This window comes from Papilio machaon, chromosome 16 (genome assembly GCF_912999745.1).
Source record: "Papilio machaon chromosome 16, ilPapMach1.1, whole genome shotgun sequence".
NCBI lineage: Eukaryota > Metazoa > Arthropoda > Insecta > Lepidoptera > Papilionidae > Papilio > Papilio machaon.
The window spans coordinates 7,374,045-7,397,741 of record NC_060001.1 but is presented as its reverse complement, the minus strand read 5'-3'; the positions used below and the strand labels follow the sequence as shown (position 1 = coordinate 7,397,741).

At 38.3% G+C, this 23,697-nt stretch overlaps 1 protein-coding gene and 2 non-coding genes across 3 annotated transcripts; 1 reads left to right on the top strand and 2 right to left on the bottom strand.

Annotated features, from left to right (window-relative positions):
* The first annotated feature begins 1,262 nt into the window (after positions 1–1,262).
* LOC106716458 (pregnancy zone protein) lies at positions 1,263–23,083 on the top strand. The gene is made up of 30 exons (XM_045681682.1): positions 1,263–1,371; positions 2,488–2,663; positions 2,736–2,808; positions 4,626–4,788; positions 7,863–8,033; positions 8,215–8,330; positions 8,409–8,625; positions 8,733–8,858; positions 8,984–9,193; positions 9,296–9,460; positions 9,584–9,931; positions 10,244–10,469; positions 10,626–10,801; positions 11,489–11,635; positions 11,751–11,858; positions 12,349–12,542; positions 13,274–13,356; positions 13,428–13,546; positions 13,961–14,099; positions 14,421–14,545; positions 15,150–15,272; positions 16,297–16,654; positions 17,562–17,719; positions 18,606–18,783; positions 19,553–19,704; positions 20,224–20,341; positions 20,772–20,965; positions 21,834–22,193; positions 22,236–22,455; positions 22,920–23,083. Exons 1-30 carry the CDS (start codon positions 1,301–1,303, stop codon positions 23,024–23,026), a joined length of 5,121 nt encoding a protein of 1,706 aa, XP_045537638.1. The 5' UTR covers positions 1,263–1,300; the 3' UTR covers positions 23,027–23,083.
* Trnal-aag lies at positions 2,841–2,922 on the bottom strand. Its single transcript has one exon. It is a non-coding gene; the product is annotated as a tRNA-Leu (tRNA).
* On the bottom strand, positions 18,465–18,546 carry Trnal-aag. Its single transcript has one exon. It is a non-coding gene; the product is annotated as a tRNA-Leu (tRNA).
* Positions 23,084–23,697: the final 614 nt, after the last annotated feature.

Genomic DNA, 23,697 nt, shown 5'->3' with positions numbered 1-23,697 from the left:
ATAAATATTTTTCCATTTCAATTTAATTAAGACAATCCGAATCTTAATCAAATATGATTTTATGGCAGAAAATTATGTGGCTCAGTAATTGAAAATATTGTTTATTGCTTATTTTAAAACGTTTTAATAAGTTATTTTCAATTATCCGTATCAAACTGATGATCCAAAATAACACGTCAAAAGCAATCACGACACATATTTAAGTGTATTTATTTATACCGTTACAAAATCCACATCAATCAGACCTGAGCCGAGTCCCATTGTCGAGTGGTTTATGTTATTTCCGAACCAATACTGACACGCTATAAACTTTGATAATTGCTGTTAACGATTGTCTTTTGAAAGTTGTTTTCTCAGGAATTGCAGGATTAAAATGTTAACACTGAAAACGCCACTACTTTTATTAAAATGATTAACGGAATGATCCACATGGAATATGTGCATTTTATTTTCCATTTATGTTCGCCCAAGACTCTGTCCCGTTGGATTGAAAACTTAGTTATTAGCACATAGATTCTTCCACTCTATGCCAAATTTCAGTGAGATCCGTTTAGCGGTTCTGGAGGTACACTATAATTATAACAAATATCTATCCATACATTTAAACATTCTCATTTATAATATTAGTAAGAAGTAATATTTTAACTTAAACCATTAGATTTTTGTTAAACGGCATATTAAAATTTAAACCTTAAACAATTACTCCAGTCCTAATTCTAATATGAAAAAAATCTACTTAGAATGAAGGAATGTATTATAACATACACATACAACTTGATTTAACTAAAATGATGCATAAAATACAGTTATGATTTCCTCTCAAGAAATAATAGAAGTACTTTCAGTATTGAATTAATAATAATTAAATTTGTAATTTATAATTGTGCTTAGCACTAACGGCGGTTATAATGAGGTAAAAAAAAGTTGAGCGCGTCTGCAATGATTCGCGCGACCTCTGCGCACGCGACGGTCAGTTAGCAATCGTACGCGAGACGATCCACATATAACGAAGTGTTTTGTTACGCCTTTGATATTATTTACTTATAATTAAAGTTAAATTATATCGATAATAGCTTTAGAGATTAATACTATTTTTATTGTACAAACTATTGTAATATTATTTTAATAATCAGAAGTTCATTGTATTCGTTTTTTTTTTTATTTTAAATTTTTATCTGTGTATATATTTCGTTATTTGAAAGTGCCAAAATATGTAATTATAAAAAATGTGAACTGCAATAGAATGCTGCAATTATAAAAATTTAAACTTTAATACAATATTAAGTATAGTTATTCAGACATGTTGTGGTTTTTGTGTTTGTTTTTGCCGGCGTCTGCCCACGTGTTTGAAAGTTCGCAGAACATCACCAGGTTTGTTTATAAACAAAATGAATTCATTGAATCTCCTTTAATGTGGTAGAATTATGTGTTTACTTATTATTTGCTGTTTTTATTTTTAAATTATGTAACGTTACGAAAAAAATAAAAGATGCAATAATTTTTTTCGCGCGCTTTTTCTTACGGTTGAACCGATGTCATGTGACTAATAACGATAATCAGTATACCTTTTAATTAAAAATTAATATCAATACTGTATCTGTACTGGCATCGCTTTGATTAAATATATTGAAAACATTTTGTACTTTCATCTTCAATTACAGCTATTGTTTCCAAGACCTAAGTAAATTTCGATGCAAGCCCAGAATCCAAGATCATGTATATTCGAGTATTAATACAGCGAGGTGTTTTACAGTCGCGGCATTACAATATTAAATTCGCAATATTCTTGCACGCAATCTAGAGCAAGCTTTAGTTCACTTTAGGTACTTAAATAGCTTTAGTTCGAAGTACACGCGAAATGAGTCAAGCATATGTTCTATGTATAGTCTGTGCAATTTAAAGTTCATTTCCCGCGGAGAGCAGCAATGCAAATAAAAAACAAAGCTAAGCTAACCATTTGTTAAACTAAACGATGAAATTCAATCCATAGATATTTCTCACAATTGTTTTTATACACTTATAATCCTATATTTTAAATGGCGAACAACAAAAACTTTTTTGTTAACAAACTAGTGATCATGTTTTATATGGATGGACATTTATTTTTTAAACATTTTATAATAATATTAAACATTATTTTAATTGCGGATAATTTAGTATTGTACTGGCGAAACAATTTTTATAATCTGTGAAGTAGTTTTTTAGTTTAGTCTTTAAAATTATACAAAAATGCGAGAAGAGAACTATTTTAGAGTTAAGCTCACTATTATTTCACCACTTTCCAATTGTATAAATATATGTAACATTGTATTTTGTATACAAACTTTAAATAAATACATAAAAACTCCTTTTACAGTTAGGTTTAATATTAATAGTGTGTAGATGAAGTTATATCGTGTAAGGATCACGTCTAGTTTGAAACATCTTCTTCCCTTTTTAGGCATTTAAACGAAATTAAGATGTCTACAATTCGACTCTTTTTTCTAGAAATGTTCCGTGCACTGATAAAAACCATCTATTCCTGGCGCCGGGCGTGCTGAGTGCGGGCGGCATCAACCGAGCCTGCATCTCCCGCTTCCATCCTGAAGGCCCAGCCCGCATGGTTATCACACTGCTCGCTGATAATGGAGAGTCGACCACCGCCGCTAGAGATCTTCCACCAGGTTTGTCAGCTAGCCACAAGTGAGTCTAATCTTCACTACGGGGCCATTAAACGAATATTTTGCATTCATCAGGTGACGGTGGCTGCCTCGATATATCTGTGCCGCTGCGGCCCAACACCAAAGCTGATGTTATTGTCAATATGCGGTAAGTTCTACATAAATTTTACAAAAAAACACTGGCAGCGGTGGGATTCGAACCCACGCCTCCGAAGAGACTGGTGCCTTAAACCAGCGCCTTAGACCGCTCGGCCACGCTACCATATGTTATAGAAATATTAATTGTACTTTGAATTCAATGTATGGATTTGTAATCGCCATTGTGTACATAGATGTATGAATATTGAAAATTTAAACAAAGTAACTAACTCTTCAATAACTATAATGTATAAAATGGACACTCGTGAAACAATAGTTCATTAAAAAACCGGTCAAGTGCAAGTCAGACTCGTGCACCGAGTGTTCCGTACAAAACTGTAGGTAAAAATTAACGATTTTCGCAAAGTTTCCTTTATCTGTGCTATAAGACGTGGCTTCGTACAAAATTTCAAGTTTTCTTCAAGAGAGAAGTACTCTGTAGGTATTGATTCCCTTGCGAGTGTCGAAACTTGAGAAATAAACGGATGTATCTTTTGATAGCGTTAGCTTAGAAGTTTGATTTATTCACTGATCCAAGAGATAGTAGACCTGAGTATAATTCTTGAGCAAAAGGGTCTTAACAGACAGACAGACGGCCGGACAACTAATTGATCCTATAAGGGTTCCGTTTTTTCCTTTCGAGGTGCGGAATTCTAAAAATCAATTGACGATTGTCTGTACCCATAATACTTCTGGGAAGAATAAAAATCAAATACACCTTAATAATCGTCAACAGAAGCGAAAGGAATACAAAAAAACATTCCTTATTTCAAAGATTCACTATAGGATTACTATTTCGTAAGTCCACACGTCTATAATTCTTTCGCCAACACTAAAATCCACTTTCCATATATCAAGTGGCACAAAAGCTGCACCCGTATGTATCTATATTAAAGATTTTAATCTGGATATATGGAAAATCTGTTTTATCTACGCGCAACGCCCTCTGTCGATAAATCTAGATCTTGTCACAAAACGGCGCGCTACTCGTATAACGAAGTTATCAAAATTGGTCTTTATAAGACAAATCTTGTCTATGACAGATGTTAAAAGTTATTTAAAAAACAGGGCTTATTTTGACCAAATAATGTAGAATAGGTTTAAAGAATTAATTATCAAAAACACAAAGAAAAAGTAAACTAACATGAGAACAATATCGTACACTATACATAATACAATATGGTCGCCGTATTAGTTGTCAATTTACTTTTTTAAAACAATCCAATATGTATTGAGCTAACTTTGATTCTAATCGATTATAAGAACTAAAATTTTTTATGGATGAATGTATAGAGTAATAAAGATATAGAATACAATCTTAATTTAAATAAATAAAGTACTACGATATAGTATTGAATTGAACTTTTACTGTTTAATCCTCTCTCATAATCTGTATCTCTGAATGGTCTATTCGCTTATGATTGTGCGTATGTCAGATGCTTTAACATCCCAAGAGAGATATAATCATATGAAATTTATTCCCAAGAGCGTCAAGAGTCGTTTAAAGTCAATTACTACGCACCCTGAGTCAATAATTATTTCAAAGAATATTTTAAACTTTCGTAACACATTATCATTAACTTATATACGGTGTCGGCACCGACTAGTTTCGAGCCCTTCGGAGACCCTTCATCAGGGTGAGTGGGACTAGTATTATTTCGCGGACGCGACCCGTCGCTCACTGACACTAGTCGGTGCCGACACCAGACGTGTGTTTTAGCCGTATCCTATATAAGTTAAAAATTCAAAGAAGTTACTAAACCTCGTTTGTAATTTTTTTTTTTAATTTCATTCCTACTTTTTCATTACATGTTCTTCGTGTGCTAGGTACCCAGAGGTTGGGTGCGCGTGGGAGCGAAGATTAACGTTACGCGTGGCTGGCGCGCGCGTGCTTGTGCTGCACGTGCAACGCGCGCGCCTCCGTCCCGGCGACACCCTGCGCGTGCGCGCCATCGCGCTCAAGCCTGACCTTACACCTGCACATGGCAACGTAAGCCTAATACCTCTATCTACATTGATTTGATTTACAGTCGAACCGAGATAACGAGAGTCTAAGAGGCCGCGATATTTTTCCCACTTATAATCTCTGTAACTCAAGTTACTCATTTATGGAGTTTGTCTGTCGCGATCGGACAAGAACTTTCACTTATAGAGGCTTCTCGCTTATCTAGGTTCGACTGTGTTCGATCTTTCGAACTAGTCTTTCCTAGTTTTTAGTCAATTTTGATTCTTAAACAATCGAAAAACTTGTTTTATCATTTATTAGCTTTACACTTATTGTTTGATATATTTATTATTAAGAAAAGTGTGATTTTCTATAGCCATTAAGGCTAAAACGGCGAAACAAAACGGAAAAAACATTGCGGGAAAAGGTTACCTATACTTTAAAATTTACTGGATTCCTTTGAATTCGAACCCACGCCACCAAGACTGCTGCCATTAGCGTATCAGACCTCGCCACGTTACCTATTGTTTCCTATTTTAAACTTACTGTATTTTTTAAACACTTATATTATTGTATAACTTTCTCATTTAAACAAGTCATTGTCTTCATACGCAAAAACACGTTCGTAAGTAAAAACTTAAACGTTTAAAAACTTTGTAATAATAAAATATAATTTTCCACGACATAGCTTCACAGATAAATACATTTCTTAGAAGATTGAGCAAAAAGAGTTACATCTCATAATATGTAACTCTTAAAATTTAAACCTACGTGCGTAGAATATTAGGGTATGTTGTAGTAACTGTCTACGATCCGTCATTTGGTGAAGTGTACGGGGAATTGCGACGATCAGTCATTTGTTAAATTGCCAGTTTCGACATCTGCCAATGATTGATGAAAGCAATATGCCGTTTTTATATAAATTCTACGACAAAAATGGGTGTTGTTTTAAACTAAATATTTACTATCGTCTTTCAATTGAGATATGTGAAACACGGAACACTAAACGACTAGACCAATTTAATACTAAATGCTGAGAACAAGTTTGACATAGTTTATTTGTGTAGCAAATATTTAGTTAGCAAATTATCTAGTGCATTCATAACTATCTATCTGCCAATCCAATACGTTTGTATTAAATTATAATAAATCTTTTTCAATTGAATATAATAATTTGCAAAGTTTATAACAACCACACATAAGACAGGCGTGAAGTGGGAGCTAATCCGCGTTTCGTCTAATGACTGTGGTACTGGAGGTCTAATTTTAGTCCTCTTTCCCTTCCCACCCATTTCTTATAAGGAAAAGATGGGAAGGGGAAGTAGATTTTACGGAGGAGGGAACGCATTTGAAGGGGAAATATTCTCTTTCTGTGAGTCCCTACTTCCATCGATTAGAGGTATGCAACATCAACAACACAATTGAAATTGCGGATGTCCATGCGGTCGCTTTGCTATTTCGGCGAATTGAGGCGATCGGTCGCTCGTTTATCACCTTAAGATATATAAAAAACACGTAAAACTATTCATGTAAATACAACGCGACTGAATATTTAAAATAAACTTTAACCATATTGGTGTAACCTAATTAATTAATAAACTCAACAAAACACCGCCAATCGTTTAAAAAATGAATAATTTAAAATTGCCGTTACATTATCAACAATAATCTTTAATTACCGGCAAATACTTATGCGACCTCTTTTCGAAAATACTTCTTAATTCCGATTCGAAAGTTATTATTTGCCAGTCACATTTCTCTTTTACTTGACACAAATGTCAAATAAAGTCTTTCGCCGTGTCTATACTTTTTGATGATCTAGAACAAATTAAGATTAAAATAGATATCAAGACACTTAGCTGTATGTGTGGCAACCCTAGGGTTGCAGAGTGACATACTCTTTGTTTTTAATCTAGGTTTTTTTTAGTTGGTTGGTTGTTATGTGGCATTTAAATTGCATTGTTTATAGTTCAACATGAGCTCGATAAACGGGTTAAGGTATACATGAATAAATCCGTCACGTCAGTATTTTTGACGTCAATCCGCTTTTCTCTGTTTCTATCTCTTTTTTTTCAAATAAAATGAATGTAAAGAAAATGTTTTTTGTCTACTTATTGCAGCAGTGGAAACACACGGTAAGGAAACATTAATAACAACAATCATAGTCTGAAGTTATAATAAGACTCTGGTAACGGTAACTTGCTCAAAGTCGAAGACTGACTTTTTGACGTGACTGATGTATTCATGGATCCTAAACTTTATTCTCCGGTGATCAACTTACACTAGTCTTTGCCAGCGAAAGCTTTAGCTGGTTGATCTCGTTCTCAACGGAACCGGTCCACATTAACTGGAGCTTCGAAGCTGACGAGTGTGGGGACCGGTTGGCAAGCTGGCACACTTCGAGTGCGTATAATTAATAAACAAACCCAGTAATAAATAGATGTATAATTTACTTATCGCTGGTTTTTGTGAACAACATCTATGTATAAAACATAGCTTAAAATATGTTTTAAACGGAGATTTTTGTCTCAGAAGCCCACGGTAAATTGATAAAGACTGTAGTAATTTTATTAGGTCAAAGTGGCTTCAACCCTGGCCACTAAAAAAACGGCAATTATTTTTGAATGAAAAAAAAAGTTTCACATCTCAATTGGAGCCAGGTCTTCAAATCTCTGTACGAACATGAAATTTAATAAAATGCGATACATTTTGAATGATAAAAGTAATTGGCTAGTGAATGCGGAAAAAGTCGATTTTTTTTTAATAAGACTCGTTGCTGCGGGCAATAGGGTCAGTGGGTTAAGGTCACCGGGACGACGCGCAAATAAACGCGACTAAGTAAATACTTACCATGCAATTTGTTCGTACGCGAAATGTTTTTGCGAAGGATTTTTTGTTTGGTTTTTAATTTGTAACTGTAAATTTTAAATTAAGAAACCAGGTCATTGGTTATTTTAATGTCACATTTGCGATTCATATCTTGAACAAGTTTTTATTTTATTTCTGGAAAATAACGAAATTTATGTGATTATAAATAGCCTGACTTAATTGAAAGAGAAAGTAGTTTTTTTTTTTTTGGTAAATATAAGTAGTATTGTAACTTTATATACTTGTATCAGATAGAAGAGATGTGGTTGGAGGGTCCGCGCGGCGCGTGGGAGGGCGTGCGCGTGGCGCAGTGGCGGCAGCTGCGCACGCGCCTCGGTCTCGCACAGCTGCAGTACCGCCTCGACGACCACGCCCCGCCCGGCCTCTGGACAGTCAGAGCCCGCCTCGCTGACGGATCGCAGGTCAGCACATAGCACACAGACCAAACATAGACTCTCAGTTCCACACATTCAGATGAAATGAGCTTGTTATCTATTCACTGACCCAATGTGGGTCTTGGCCTCTGACACAAAAAAATAATCGGTCTTTAACCATCTTCTGCCAGTTTCTGACGTCAAGGGTGTCTTAATTTGTTTGTGATAGGGCTCCACATCTTTCTGGGTTGGCAACTACGAGCTGCCGCCGTTCCAGCTGACCGTGCGGCACTCTCCCCGAGTGTTGCGGTCCAGCGAGAGACTCGTGTGGACTGTTTGCGTCAGGTTACAGTGATTTTTCATAATACTTTGATGTACACCAGCTGTGTAGAGTTCCACCTCACCCAGTGAATTTCCCTCCAGGTACCCATGGACGGAAGCAGTGGAGGGCATGTTAGTGATCAGGCTGCGTGGGGCAGGAGGTGTGGGGGGAGGTGAGGGAGGTGGCAACGCGGGCGTGCGCACTGCTGTACGTCTGCGTTCACCCCGCGCCTGTCACCGGCACGCTGCAGCTGCCCGCCGCGTCGGTCTGAGCGGCCCCAACTCTCCAGATGTAGTTGTAGCTGACTTTAGCTTCCAGGTATAGCTTCTACCCAAAATTACCTAAATGTATACTTTATACATGCTGAAGTGGAACTTTATTATTTGATATTTTTACTTATGCTTATGTGATATTGTGTATTGCAGGAAGAAGGAACAAGAATCTGGCAGAATACGACCGTAGTGTCCCAAGTTGTAGACAACCCTGTGACCCTTGAATTTCTCACAAAACATCGGGCGGTCGTGTCCCCGAGCTTACCGTACAAGTTGAAGGTAATTTTTCTTGAATTAACTCCTAAAAAAGAGCCACTGTCATTTTGTATTTAAAATTTTCATTTTAATTGGATTTCACGTCTGTAAAAATAGAGCCAGGATTATAACTATTGTCTGAAATCTAGGTGAAGGCCACTCGTTGGGACGACAAACCCGCGTCAGGGGAGAGCGTGCGCGTGTGCCGACGCCCCGCCCCGCGCGCACCAGACTCCTCCCCATCCACCACTGACTCCGCCCCCCGCGACACCTGCGTGTCAGCACAAACGGATGGTCGCGGCATCGCAAGAGTTATGTTTACTCCAGATGTCGACGACAGCGCTTTCTACGATTTTGAAGTACTCATACATTTTTAACACACATTACTACAATTCTAGATCTTCGCTATATTGGTTTCTTAAATTATCTTGTAGGTGTTGTATATTTATTTTGTTTTTTAGGCGCGTCTGCAGAACGCGAGCGCATCTCTGCGGCTGTCAGTGCGGGCGGCGGCCTCGCTGGCGGCGCTGGGCCCGCTGCGTGCTGACTCCCGCGCTGCACGCACCCTCGTACCTCTCTACCTCAACCTCAGTGATCTCAGCAAACCTCTCACTGTACACTTTGTGGTAACACTACTTTTTTAATACAATTACATTTGGATTTAGCAGGTCTATTAAGTTCCGGACGTAGACTCGGTTCAAAATGCATTAGGAAATTTAGTATTATCACTTTTTAAATATTTTTTCCAGGTTATAACTCGTGGTGGTATAATCTACCGCTGGGGTGCGACAACTCAGTGCGCGGCGGCTCGATCCGGGAACCAGATCGAGCCAGCAGCCAGGAACAGCTCGTGCGGCAACCCGGGGCGCGTCCTGCCGCTGGACGCCGGCCTCAACAACCTGGATGCCGACTCCAACCAGCTCGAGATGAACGCCAGCGTTGCGCTGCTGGACCGGCACCTGCTGCGAGTCATGTTGCCCATCAAGGTCACACACCAGATGTGCCCCGACAGTCACCTCCTCGCGTACTTCTACCACAACGGGGAGCTCGTCAGCGCCAGCAAACACTTCGAGATGGACGAGTGCTTTGCCAACAAGGTATGATAATTGAATAGACTCCAGACTAAACCTGAACTAGCGGTCGCCCGCGACTTCGTCATCGCGGAAAAAAGCCTATCTTATGTCCGCGTGCCGCAGCTACCTTCTTTTTAAAGTCATGTCAAAATTTATCCAACCATACCGGATATTACCCAGAAAAATGCAGACAGACAGACATTTTTTACCGATATTACAGACAGATACTCCAGTTTTATTAATATGTACAATTACAATCTATTTATTAGAACTGTACTTGTCTTACTGGTCTGACATTGCGAACTTGTTCATTTTTCTATTTGTCCTGTCCTCCAGGTGGAAGCGAGCTGGACATCCCGGCAGGTGGCGCCCGGTGCGGCGGCCACGCTGCAGCTGAGCACGCCGGGGCCGGCACTGTGCGCGCTCACTGCAGTGGACAGCGCCGCGCTCTGGATGCAGCCCCAGCCTCCACTCAAGGACACGCTGCTCTCCGCCCTGAAGAGACTGGTCGAAGGACATAGGAACCTCACTGAGTACGACGCAGCGGGAGAGTGTTTCCTAAGTTAGTAGACGCGATAAAACTAGTTACAATTGAAAATATTGTATAATATGTAAGAGCAAATTAAGTCTATTTTCTAGCCTAAACTTCGACTTTTCTTGACTCCTGAGGATCTATTCATCCCTAGTCTCTTTCACTGTTGCTAACTCTGTATTCCAGCGAGCGATGCTGCCGAGCTGCCTTCCAGCAGCTTGGAGCTGACGCGCGCGTGGTTGGCGGCGGCGGGCGTGCGCGCACTCGGCGAGGCCCCGCCCCCGAGACGCTGCGGCTCCGCCCCCCCACCAGCCCCCCTCATGCAACACGACGACGTTCAACCCAGGACTGACTTTTCTGAGGTACATCTTTCAGTGCCAAATTATTTCAACATCTCATCGACTTACTTATCCTCTGGCTTTTATGATACTGTCATCATAAATATGTTCTTTGTCTTTTCCCTGCTATAAGTTAATTTATATAAGTTTAGAATCTTAAATCAAATAGCTAATGTTCGGAACTTAAATGCTTTGCCAAACTTCGAAAACAACGAGAACAAGATAATTACAGATTAAGCTAATCTGATAGTTTACCTTTCTACATCGCAAAAGAAACCTTAAGTTAACCACAATTAGGATCAAATTGGGTTGTTTAAAACTCGTGTACCTCTTGCAATTTGCAGTCATGTGAAATTTAATAATGTATGTTATGAGGCGAGGCTGCCGACTAAAGTGTCCTCAGAGGTTCCAAGTTACACTTTAAGGTTGTTATTAGCGATTAGCGACATCTAGCGAACGATAAAGTGCTCTATAATTTGCAATTAGAGTCCTCCGAAAGTTTTAGGTTCAGGGTTGAAAACAGAAATTGCATCGCTTCGGAAATTATGACTTGAAATAAATTATACAATGGATTAAGAGGTCAGAAATGATGCAGAAAGGAAGTTAATATTCTTTTGACTTAGTTACCAATATTTAAATATACTAAATCTGATTCAATTTGACTAATATCTATGGTCCTTCGAGCCGGATCTCACTCTGTCCTAATTACAGGCGTGGTTGTGGCGTCTGGTGGCGGTGGGGCTGAACAGTAGTGCAACAAGCACTGCTCGAGCGCCCGACTCCATCACCCTGTACGAGGCGGGCGCCGTCTGTCTAGCTAAGACGGGCATCGCGATATCAAGCCCCGCTGTGTTGCAAGTGAGAAAAAAACTACTAGCAAAAGAAATGTTCAAATATTTCGTAAAAAAGATCTCATGACTTTAGAAGAAAATCTTACGTAATTTCTGAATAAAGGTAATGTTGTTAATTTCAGGTGTTCCGCGAATTCTTTATACACGCTGACGCCCCCAAAACACTGCGTCGTGGTGATAACACTATAATAAGATACCGACTCTTCAATTACCTATTTGAACCACTGAGCGTGAGTACTACTAGTATAACTTTATACACAAACAACTCATGCCTGTGACCCAGAGGGGTAGGCAGAGATCACGGACCTCCATTTGGTGGCCAAACTCCGCAATCCACTTCTTGTCATTTCGGAAGACGAAACGTGAACGCGTCGCCGTCTTTTCTCCTTAGAATTCACACATATGTGCGTCATATAAATGTACATATGTAATTCTAAAAACGTTTTGGTACATGACGGGATTTAAACCCAGGTTCTGCAGATTACAAATCAAGTGCTAAACCCCTGAGCCACTGATACTCCTGTAACATAATAAACAAAAAAAACTGTAAAAAAAAAATACGGGCCTTAAGAATCACTATTAAAACAGTAATTTTTCTCTGACTTCTTAGTAAAAGACATATAATTTGTCGATAAGAAAGATCCAATTAAGTACATAAATATACTATAATTAGTCTATGAGACGTTTCTTAATAAATACACAAGAAACTATGATACCCAGGTTCAGATCCAAGTTTTAGCAGACCCACACCTAGAGGGCGCTAATCGTATTGAGTCTGCGTGCGTGTCCGCACGCGGCAGTGCGGCGCGGCGCGTCGAGGTGCGCGCACGCGTACCCGGCACCGCTCGACTACGTATACGTGCACAGGCCACTAACGACAACAAATGTGGCAACACTAATAAAAATAACGTCAGGTTAACATATTTTATATAATATTTATTTAAGCTTTGTACACAATATAATTTTTGTACAGTTCTCTTACAGCTGACCATAACATAAAAATAGGATGTTTAGTGGGACATATTCAAGGAGTAAATTGTTCATTGTTATAACCGTGGGTTTACACTACGGGACAATGGTAGAGTCCGCAATATTTATTTTACGAATTGGTTGGCTTGACCAGTGAAATACCACAACCACAGAAGATAGACAGCAAGTTTACATACCTGAGGATTATTTTCGTCCTCCTTCCCTTGCTACCTTGTTTTTACAAGAACAGAATGAGATGATAAATTGGATTTAGCGGGAAAGGGGATCCATAGGTAGGAGAAATATCTTTCTGTGTGTCCTCTTCTCTGTTAATTAAAGGTAGGCAACGCATCTGTAAATGCGGATATTTATGGGCATTAGTTATGGCTGATATTTAATTACTGTCGATTTCCATTATCGTAACACTTGTGTAATAACATCTCAGTCATAATCTTTGAAAAATAAAACAATATGAGAGAGAGAGAGATAGAAACAACACAATGAACATACGACTCCATTCGCGTGGAATTAAAAAAAATTAATTAGTAGCCTATGTGTTCGTCCAAACTAGATCCATTGAGCCGTTCCGGAGATACCTTCACACAAACATCCATCCATCCATCGCATCCAAGCATCCATCAGTCGCATTTATAATATTAAGATTATTATTTTACAGTGACGAAATAATAATAGAAATCCAAGTGGAACCTGAAGGTGTGCCAGTACAAGAACACAAGTCCACAATGCTCTGCGCATCAGGTGAACTAAGTTCAAACTGAAAACATTTTTTCAAACAAACTGAATTCTTCTTATCTGAAACTTGTACCCAGGGTCATCAGAACCGATGGCATCCAATGTGACATGGAGTTGGAGACAATCCTCAGCGGTGGCAGGTACCGAGAACCTCACTGTATGGGCCGTGTCTGATGCAGTAGGACCATTGCTCGCTGTGAGTATACCAAAGATATTCCAGAAGACAGGCAAGTGGAAGTAATTCCACGTTTCTGATGACTATGGTGCCGGAGGACTTAGAAACAATAATATGTACAAAGTGTTTGACATTTATGATTATTGACATGACAATTGTCAGTTCACTATTTGTCAAATGTATGCAATATTTTTTTAAATACTTGCAACACTGTTGCTCTTTTCCCCTTCCTCTGTAACTGTGTTAGCTCTGTTGTGCGCTGTTTTTTGTTCATAATCCATAAAGGACTAATTTTAGTCCACGTTCTTTTCCCACCCTTTTCTTATAAGGAAATGATGGGAAGGAAAAGAAGGAAAAAGGAGGAGATGTATAGGAAGTAGAAATATGAGCTGATGATGATGAAGTTTCGTTGAATATATTATTGTGATGTGTCAGGATGCAGACGCGTTGGTGACACTACCCCGGGGTTGTGGGGAGCAGAACATGGCGCGTCTGGCCACCAACCTGCTGGCGCTGCGCGTGCTCGACCCTCGTGCACCCGCCGCACTAGCCGCCAGGGAACATGTCGCCAGAGGTCAGCTAACACTGGTCAAACACTACAAATGCTTACCACTTTACAATACACAACCGTATAACTATGATCTCTTACAGCTAAATGTGAATGTTTCGATGGATGGATGTTTGTTTGAAGGTATCTCCAAAACGACCAGATGTAGAACATAGTCTGGAAGTACACATAGACTTCTTGAAAAGGTTTTTTTTAATACCAATGGACAGAGTCACGGGCGACAGCTAGTTTAAGATAAATGGATTAATTTTTGAAAAAATAGCTTCTTAATTGTTTTTTTTTAAATAACGTAGCGAGATAGATAAAAATACAAGATATTTCTCCCAGGTTTCACCCGCCAGCTGCAGTACGCGCATGTGGGGGGAGGGTTCAGTGCGTTCGGGCCAGCAGACCCCACCCCCTCCACCTGGCTCACTGCCTTCTGTCTGCGCTACATGCATAGAGCTTACCATGTATGTTACTACTTATAAGAATACCAGTCTTTTGATGTTTAATAACTGTAGTAGACGACAACAATCTGATGGATTTCAGCTGATGAAATACCACGACCACACAGAAGACTGGTGTCAAGTAGAAGCAATTCCAAGTACAGTCTGATGAGTGTGCATGTCAGAAGCTTAATTTTAGTCCTCTTCCCCATCCCACCCTTTTCTTGTAAGGAAAGGATGGAAAAGGAAAGTGGATTTGACGGAGGAAGGGAAACATAGTAGAGAAAACCTTTTTCTATACGTCCCTAAAGATGATTTTGGTGGCCGCTTGACCTTTTACCAACTTATGAATTAAGAAAACAGCTCTTAAGAGTACATTTCCCATAATAAATCTACTCTTAGGGGCTCCCTTAGTGACAACTAAACATTAACATTTAAAAAGTTGACACTTCCAATTTGTAACTTACCGTACTCTATCGTTTAAATGTAATTTAAATAACCTTTAAGTGTAGATTTCTCATATTAAATTTAAACTAAGAGTCTATTTTAGTGATCTATTAACTCTAGGTGTTGCAATAACATTATTACTAATGTAAATAAAGTTGTAATTAAATATTTGTGAGTATAGGTGCTGTCTCCGGGTGCGGCTGCGCCCCCCGCACTGCGGCTGGCGGAGCGCTGGCTCCTCAACCAGCAGATGGAGAACGGCTGCTTCCGCAACGAGGGACAGGTCTTCCACTCTGAACTCAAGGTCTTTGTCAAGGATCTAACGTCTAATTCAATATAAATGACAAATTATAACAAACTAGCTGTCGCCCGCGACTCCGTCTGTGCGGAATTAAAAAAAAAACATAACAAGTAGCCTATGTGTTCTTCCAGACTATGATCTACATGTGTGCCAAAATTCATCCAGATCTGGTTAGCGGTTCTGGAAATACCTTCAAAGAAACATCCATCCATCCATCCATCCAAACATTCTCATTTATAATATTAATAAGATTAACTTTACCATCTTTTTCTTTAGATCTTGTGTAAGATGGAGTAGAACTTCTTATTCCTATATTCTTACAAAATCTGTTACATAGTCAATAATTGTCCTAAGACCTTTTTAAGGGTCACATTAAATCTATATTTATACTGGATGTGTTGCAACAAAAAAAAATATTTCTTTTAAATAATATTTACGTGTTATAACAAAAAACATAATTTAAAAAAATGTGTCTATCTGTCTGTCTGTAAATCCGCATTTGTTCCGTATAATCTACGTAACGGCTGGATCGATTTTGTCAGGACTTTTACTGGAAGATAGCTATTGTACTATGAAGTAACATAGGCTACTTTTTTTTAATTACAAGCTGACCAATCCGCGAACAGCTATTTACTTTAATTTCACTTTATAACAATGGTAGATCCCGCAACAACAATATTTGTTGTATTAGGTTAGACCACATAGAAGACTGGCGTCAAGTGGAAGCAATTCCATGTACAGTCTGATAAGTGTAGTGCCAGAGACCTAATTTTAGTCCTCTTTCTCTTCCCATCCTTTTCTTATTAGGAAAGGATGGGTAAGGAAATTGGATTTAGTGGAAGAGGGGACGCATAGCTAGAGCAAACATCTTTATGTGCGTCCCATTCTCTGTTGATTAAAATGGGCAACATGGACATTTGCGAATGTCTATGGGTAATAGTCACTTCGCTATTTCGGCGAATAATCCGTTTGCACGTTTGACACTCTTTTGATATAAAAATAATAAAAAAAACACTTTTAAATACAGGGTGGTTTAAATGAAGATGGCGAAATAGCAAGCGTTGCTCTTACGGCGTATGTAATCACATCATTAATAGAGGGCGCTGCAGACGTTCCTCTCAGAGTAATACGAAACTCACTCTCTTGTCTTCGAGCTTTCCCTCTCTCTAAATCTAAAACTCACACGGGAGTGTACGCCCACTCTCTTCTTGCATACGCTCTCATGCGACTGAGGAATTACGAGGAAGATCTGAGGAAGACCAATGAGGCTTACTTAAGAGAGAAAGAAGTTGCCAGCGGACTGATGGAGGACGAGGAGTTGAGGGAATTGGTGCTGCTGCTTAAATTAGCCAAGAGGAATAAGGAGTACGTGTATTGGGAAAGTGGTGAGTTGATTTATTTGTAAAAACTGTTGTAAAAAAACTTTGTCTGTATGTCTGTCCGCAAGGTCTAGGTAATCTTCGAAATGGCTGGACCTATTTTGACGGGATTTGGATTGGAAGTTAGCTAATGGACGCGGGCATATTTTAGGCTAATTATGTTTTTTTTTTAATTCTTCGCTGACAAAGTCACGGGCGTCTGCTAAAATGTATAAGTTTTTTCGGTTTAGACGATATTTTCAAGTCAAAGACACTGGATCCTTAAAGAGCTTGTTTAGGCTTCTTAATTTTTCACAAGCAAAAATAATTTCAAATAAAAAAATCGTTCATTCTGAAGAAGATAGGCGTGAAGTGGAAGCATTCCGTTTATTCTGATGAGTGTGTCGGATGCCTAATTTTAGTCAGTAGTAAATGATTTGAAGTGGTAGTAAACTTGACGATGGATGGAATGCATAAGAAGGGGAAATATCGTTTTTCTATGTTCCCTTCTCCATTGATTAAAAATAGGCAATGCATCTGTAGATGTCAATGTACGACCGATTCGCTATTTCGTCGAATTAAGGTTGTTACTGAGTCGTTCATTCAGTGAATGATTAGGCTTGTGTATGTAGAGAAGGCAATGCTCGGAGTCTCTGCGAGATCGCGTCAGAACCAAAGTGACCGACATTGCCCGAAGAATTGCAAACCTTAAGTGGCGATGGGCCGACCATATTGCCCGCAGAACTGGCACCCGCAGATGGGGCAGAAAAGTCCTAGAGTGGCGACCACGGACAGGTAGACGCAGCTTGGGTAGGCCTCCTGCAAGATGGACCGATGACCTGGTCAAAGTTGCAGGAGTGCATGTGGCAATCGATGGGGGAGGCCTACGTCCAGCAGTGGACAAATTCAGGCTGATAATGGTGATGATGTATAGGTTCATTGGCTACATCAATAGAAGCGAGCGGGTACGGTCTGTTAGCACTGCGAGGTTGCGGTGCGGCGCTGCGTGCGGCGTGCGGTGCGGACGCGCGCGCTGTACTGCGCTGGTTGGCCGCACACACCACCAACACTGGCGGCTTCCTCTCCACACAGGTACCAGACAATTCTCTACACTATATCTGGGGGGGGCAGGTGGGAAAAAATCTTAGCCAAGGGATGAACTGACAAGTACTGACTGAATTGTAAGAAGTAGTTGATAAATCTATTTTTTTTTCTGGGGACTTTTTCCCCTTTGCCCTCCTCCAGATATAAGCTAATCTCACTACATTTGTAACCGCTAATACCATTTCACACGAATGCAGAACAGTATTGTTTTTTAATACACAGTACAGTCCTGTCCCGGGTATGTCTCAGTTTCACTGTTCTGTCCTCGTGTGAAACTAATATAAATTACGTACTAGGATTCACTACAGTTTGAAGTATTTAATAGCCATTTTTAGCCGACTTCAAAAATAAAGGAGGTTATCAATTCGACTGTTTTTTTTTCCACATGTGTTACCGCAAAGCTCCGCCCCTGGTGCTTCGTTTTTGATAAAAAATATTTCAATCGAAAGGTAGTGCTTGTAGATGAGTCCCATTTTTTTGATGATTTTTTAAAATAACTAGAAGACTAGTAGATTTTATGTTTAGATTCAAAATACGTTGCAAAATTTAGGGACATTTTTGCTTTCAGCGCTTACATAGGCTAAACTATAGGACCTACATAAAAATGATGTATGGAAGAATTGTAGCTCTTTAAATGTGCTAAATAAAAGTCCGCGATAGCATATATCTATATTTTATAGTTTTCTCACAATAACCATTTTTCAAATGTAATTTTGTGAAACTAACAAAAAACTGGCAGCGGTGGGATTCGAACCCACGCCTCCGAAGAGACTGGTGCCTTAAACCAGCGCCTTAGACCGCTCGGCCACGCTACCATATCTTTTACAACTGAAAAATAAAATGTGCATATTGAGATAAACCCTATTTCCACTAGGACACACTGGTAGCGATGGAGGCTATAATTGCGTGGTCATCGCACACTGAACCAGCTAATCTGAGTGTGTCAGTGAGCAGTGAGTCTGCCAGGTCCATCATCAGCGTGGTGCCTGGTAACAGACTGCCCGCCCTCGCTGCAATGGGCAGCGGTCACCAGCTCACCATCTCCGTTGAAGGTATATTGAAAATAATGCTTAAATTGAAAATTTTCCTTTTTAATGTTGAAAATAGGTTACCTTGGATATGAACTACATGACCTTGACCTCGGATATTCATTAACTAACATAGTGGTATAAATGTATGCTCCTGTAATATTATAAAAACTTTTTATAATTGTTTTCAGTTCTAATGTAAGCTAGTATTATGAGTTTTCTTTATACATTTTATTATAAACTACTATCTGTCGCCCGCGACTCCATCTGCGCGGAATTAAAACAAATCGTAATAGGTAGCTTATGTGTTTTTCCATACTATGCTCTACATCTGTGCAAAATTTCATCAAGATCCGTTGAGGCGTTCCGGAGATACATTCAAACGAACATCCATCCATCCATCTAAATATTAGCATTTATAATATTAGTAAGATTTATAATAATAATTACTTGAGAACACAATAATTTAAATGCTACTACTCGCTTATCACATATTGAAATCCTCTTAAAATGGGAAAGTTTAGATGTATGGATGTTTGTTTAAAGGCTATCTAGCTCTAGCTGTAGAACATAGTCTGGAAGAACACATAGGCTAATTACCTCAGATCACAGATACGTTGCCTACCTTTAATCGACAGAGAACACACAGAAAGATATTTCTCCTACATATGGATACCATTTCCCGTTAAATCCAATTCTTCATCTCATTCTGTCCTTGTCAGTCAAGGGAAGGACAAAAATAGGCTTTAATTCCAGACATATCCGCTGGTTACAGCTAGTATGTATGTATCAGGTAGTGGTTGTGCTGTGGTGCAAGCAACACGCTCCTACCACACATCAGTCAGCAAGACTAGTGCTCGCTCGCTGCGGGTCCTGCTCGCTGTACGTACTGATGGTCCCTTCCACTGTCGCAGCAACACCTGCTTCTGTGCTGCTGTACTAGAGGTATGAGACAATGGTAGAGTTCACAGAATTACTTGAATATGATGCAGAATGGAGTCTTAACGTATTATTTATCATGCATTCGGGGTGGAGGAAATAGGGTTACTTCCCCTCCCCCCTCTCTAAATAAGTGAAAATAATATAAAATAGATAAGTATATAAGCTATTTCGTAATAATAAGATAATTACAATTCCTATTAATCCAAATAAAATAACTCAAAAACTACTAATTAGTTTCTTCCATTCCCTACCTAATAAAGGAAACTTTTGGTAAAAAATTAAAAGTAGCAAAAAATATTTTAGTATAATATAAGTAGGAATACTTGAAGATCTAGTCTAGATCATCGGCTGGCGACGCCCTCGTATGAGATTGTATAATTTTTAAAAAGATAAATAAAGATAAAGTAGGCTTTTATCCAACAAAGAGCTTCATAACAAAGAAGAAGATATACTTACTTCATCATCTGATATATAACATTGTTAATGTAAAATAAAGCTTACAAATAAAAAAAATGTTATTAGGTGTGTGTAGTGTGGGGGGGTGAGTTCCCTCAGATGGCACTGCTGGAGGTGTGGCTGCCGGGAGGATACGGCGCAGATGCACCACGTCTCTACACACAGCTGCAGCCGCAACACTTCTGTGAGCAACATACCTTTACATTTATATAACTAGCTCTCGCCCGCGACTCTATCCGTACTGCATTAAAAAAAATTAGCAAGTTATGATACAGACTATGTTCTACATATGTGCCAAATTTCATCAACATTCGTTCAACAGTTCCGGAGATAAATTCAAACAAACATCCATCCATCCATCTTAACAAAAAATTGTCGGATTACACAAAAAATCAAACATGAATATATATACAATAAAAAATGTGAGAAGACTATTTTCCTTTAGAGGTCCATAAATGTTGCCTATCACTATGAGGAAATAAAGTACCTTTGATGAAGTCCCTCCCCTTTCGTAAAATTAGATATAGTTTTTATTGTCAATAATTAACTGACAAAACCAGAGGTCGCTACACTAGGAAACTTCCATTTGCACTCATCCTAGGTAACTATTTTAGTGCTACGTCGCATAGAGTTGTCTAACTCTGGAGGCAAAGCGACATTGTACCTGGGGGCACGAGATGGTGGGGGCACGCTGCCGCAAGACCACCACCACTGCTTCACTGTGCATGTGGTGGGCCCACGCGCCCACACGCGACCTGCACATGTCAAACTCACCGACTACTACCAGCCCACCCTCAATGATATACAGGTATCTTTCAGAATTTACTCAATTTATCCCCCCCCCCTTTGCCCCCATGTCAATATTCAACGGTCAATGTATTTTAAAATTCATTTTCTCCAAAAAAAAATTTGTCTAATTTTAAGTAATTCCTTACTTACATATCTTTACCCAAGAGCCGGAAGCCTTAGTCTTCTTTTCCTCCCAACTCTTTTCTTATAAGGAAATAATGCGAAGGGGAATTGGATATGATAGAAGAGGAGACACATAGGAAGCAGGGAAATATTCTCTTTCTGTGTCTCCTCATCCATCGATTAAAGGTAGACAATGCATCTACAATTACGGATGTCTATGGTCGGTTGCTTCACCATTTTGATTAATTTAGGTGACTTCTTGCTCGTTTGCTTCCTTATAATAAAAAAAACAACTTCAAATCATAATTAGAACTTAATCTGTACAGATCTAGATATATCTATCCATTTAGATATTTTTATCAAGAATTTATTCACACCTATATCGTAGATTTTTTATACCAAAAGGTGGCAAACGAGCAAATGCCAACCTAAATTCGCCGAAATAGCGAGACGACCGTTGCCCATAGACATCCGCAAATGCAGATGCGTTGCCTACCTTTAATCAACGGAGAAAGAGACGCACAGGAAGAGAATATTTCCCTTTCCTTTGCGTCCCCTCTTCCGCCAAATCCACTTCCCCTTCCCATCATTTTCTTATAGAAAAAGGGTGGGAAGGGAAAGAGGACTAAAATTAGATCTCTGACACCACACTCATCAGACTGTACTTGGAATTGCTTCCACTTCACACCTTGTCTTCTGTATGGTTGTGGTATTTCACCGGTCGACCCTAATTGAAGATTTTTAAATATTATTTAACCTCTCAGATGTACACAATACCTGAGGACTGTCCATCACATGTCTCTCACGACACAGATACATACCAACAGACAGACAATTTATTTGATAAAGCCAGATCTCTAGATACAGGAGAGATTCTTATAAACAACGATTTTACATTTGAAGATATACCTGAAGGTACACCATTAGAAGATCCATTATTTGAAAATCTAAAAGAAAAAAAAGATAATAGAAATAAACAAGAAAATAAACCTGCAAACATAGTTAAAGATATAATTCCAGATATAAACATAACTAAATCTAAATTAAACGTGAAAAGCAATTCAGTAGATTATTCAGCAATTTTAAATATTTTTCAATCGCAAATTAATTATATTAATGGAGAAATTAAAGAAATCAATGAAATTATAAAACATAAATATCAAATTAATAATGAAACGAATAATGAAAAACTAAATACAATTGCTGGAATTAAGGAAGATAAAATAGAAATAAATACAGATAGACCGAAAATAGATAATCCTAAGTTATCTAGCTTCCATGTGATAGAATCAGAGAAAGATCTAGAAGTTCCTACGGGGGTAGAAGGTCCCGTTCCTTCTGTAGTTCTCCCGCCAAAAGATTTCGTCTTCAATTCTACAGGACCTGGTAAGTAATTTTTTTTATTATTAAAAGTCACGGAAAGATAAAAAATATGTGGAATAATTGATATAAAAAAGGTAAAAAAGATTAAAAGAAACAGAAAGATAAACTGAAATAAAAAAAATGTGTGAGAAATATTTAGGAGATTTCGATATTATTCATTAATAAGTAAGTACCATTGATTTATTAGGCTCCGACTTAAATAATTATAACTCACTTTTTTTGACCTTTTTCCAAAATGTTTAATGTATTTTTTTATTGAATCTATCTATATATATAAAAGAAAGTCGTGTTAGTTACACTATTTATAACTCAAGATCGGTCGAACTGATTTAGCTGAAAATTGATGGGCAGGCAGCTTAGAACTAGGAGACGGACATAGGAACTTTTTTATCTTGTGTGCATTTTTTTTTATTCCGCGCGGACGGAGTCGCGGGTAAAAGCTAGTTTTAAATAAAAAATTCTTTCAGCTATAATGATGATTACAGGAACATCAGAAACTTTCTGGAGATCACAATTACCAACTAGCGACATCGATAAAAACGTAAGGCATAAACGGAAAATAAACTACGCGTAGCTTTTAAATCTAAATATAACAAACTAACATTTAAAACATTATTAAAAAAAGAAACATTCGAACGTATTTTTTAATAAAATATATTTTGCTAATCGTGGGTTTTTAAAACCAAAATCTCCGTTTAAAACATATATCTCGTTATCTCTGTATTGTCTAAAATAATGACAGGGATGAGGATATGTTTTATATAGAGTTTTTGGTCTCAGAAACCAACCAGATTTCTAAGTAAACTTAACCGTGAGTGTTCACTTTGAAAACACCTGCATAACAGAGATATACTATTTGTTACGGTTTAACGGTAATATTGTAAATCGATATATAATTATTTATCTATATTAATATAAAAAGGAATGGTTTGTTTGTTTGCATTAAATAAGCTCCTAAACTAATGAATCGATTTGAAAAATTCTTACACTGTTGGGAAGCCACGGGTGGCATAAGCTATATTTATTTATAAGACTAGATTTTTTTAAATTCCTCGATAACAAAGTCGCGGGCAACTGCTAGTGTTACAATATTTTAATAGAAAACGTATTTTAAAAAGGCTTAGTTACAATTACATGGATTCATGATTGATGTAAGCATTTTGTACTTTTATACTTTTATTATCCACTTTATATCAGCAGTTTAATATGAAAATTACATAATTGACAAAACTGCATTTAAAAATA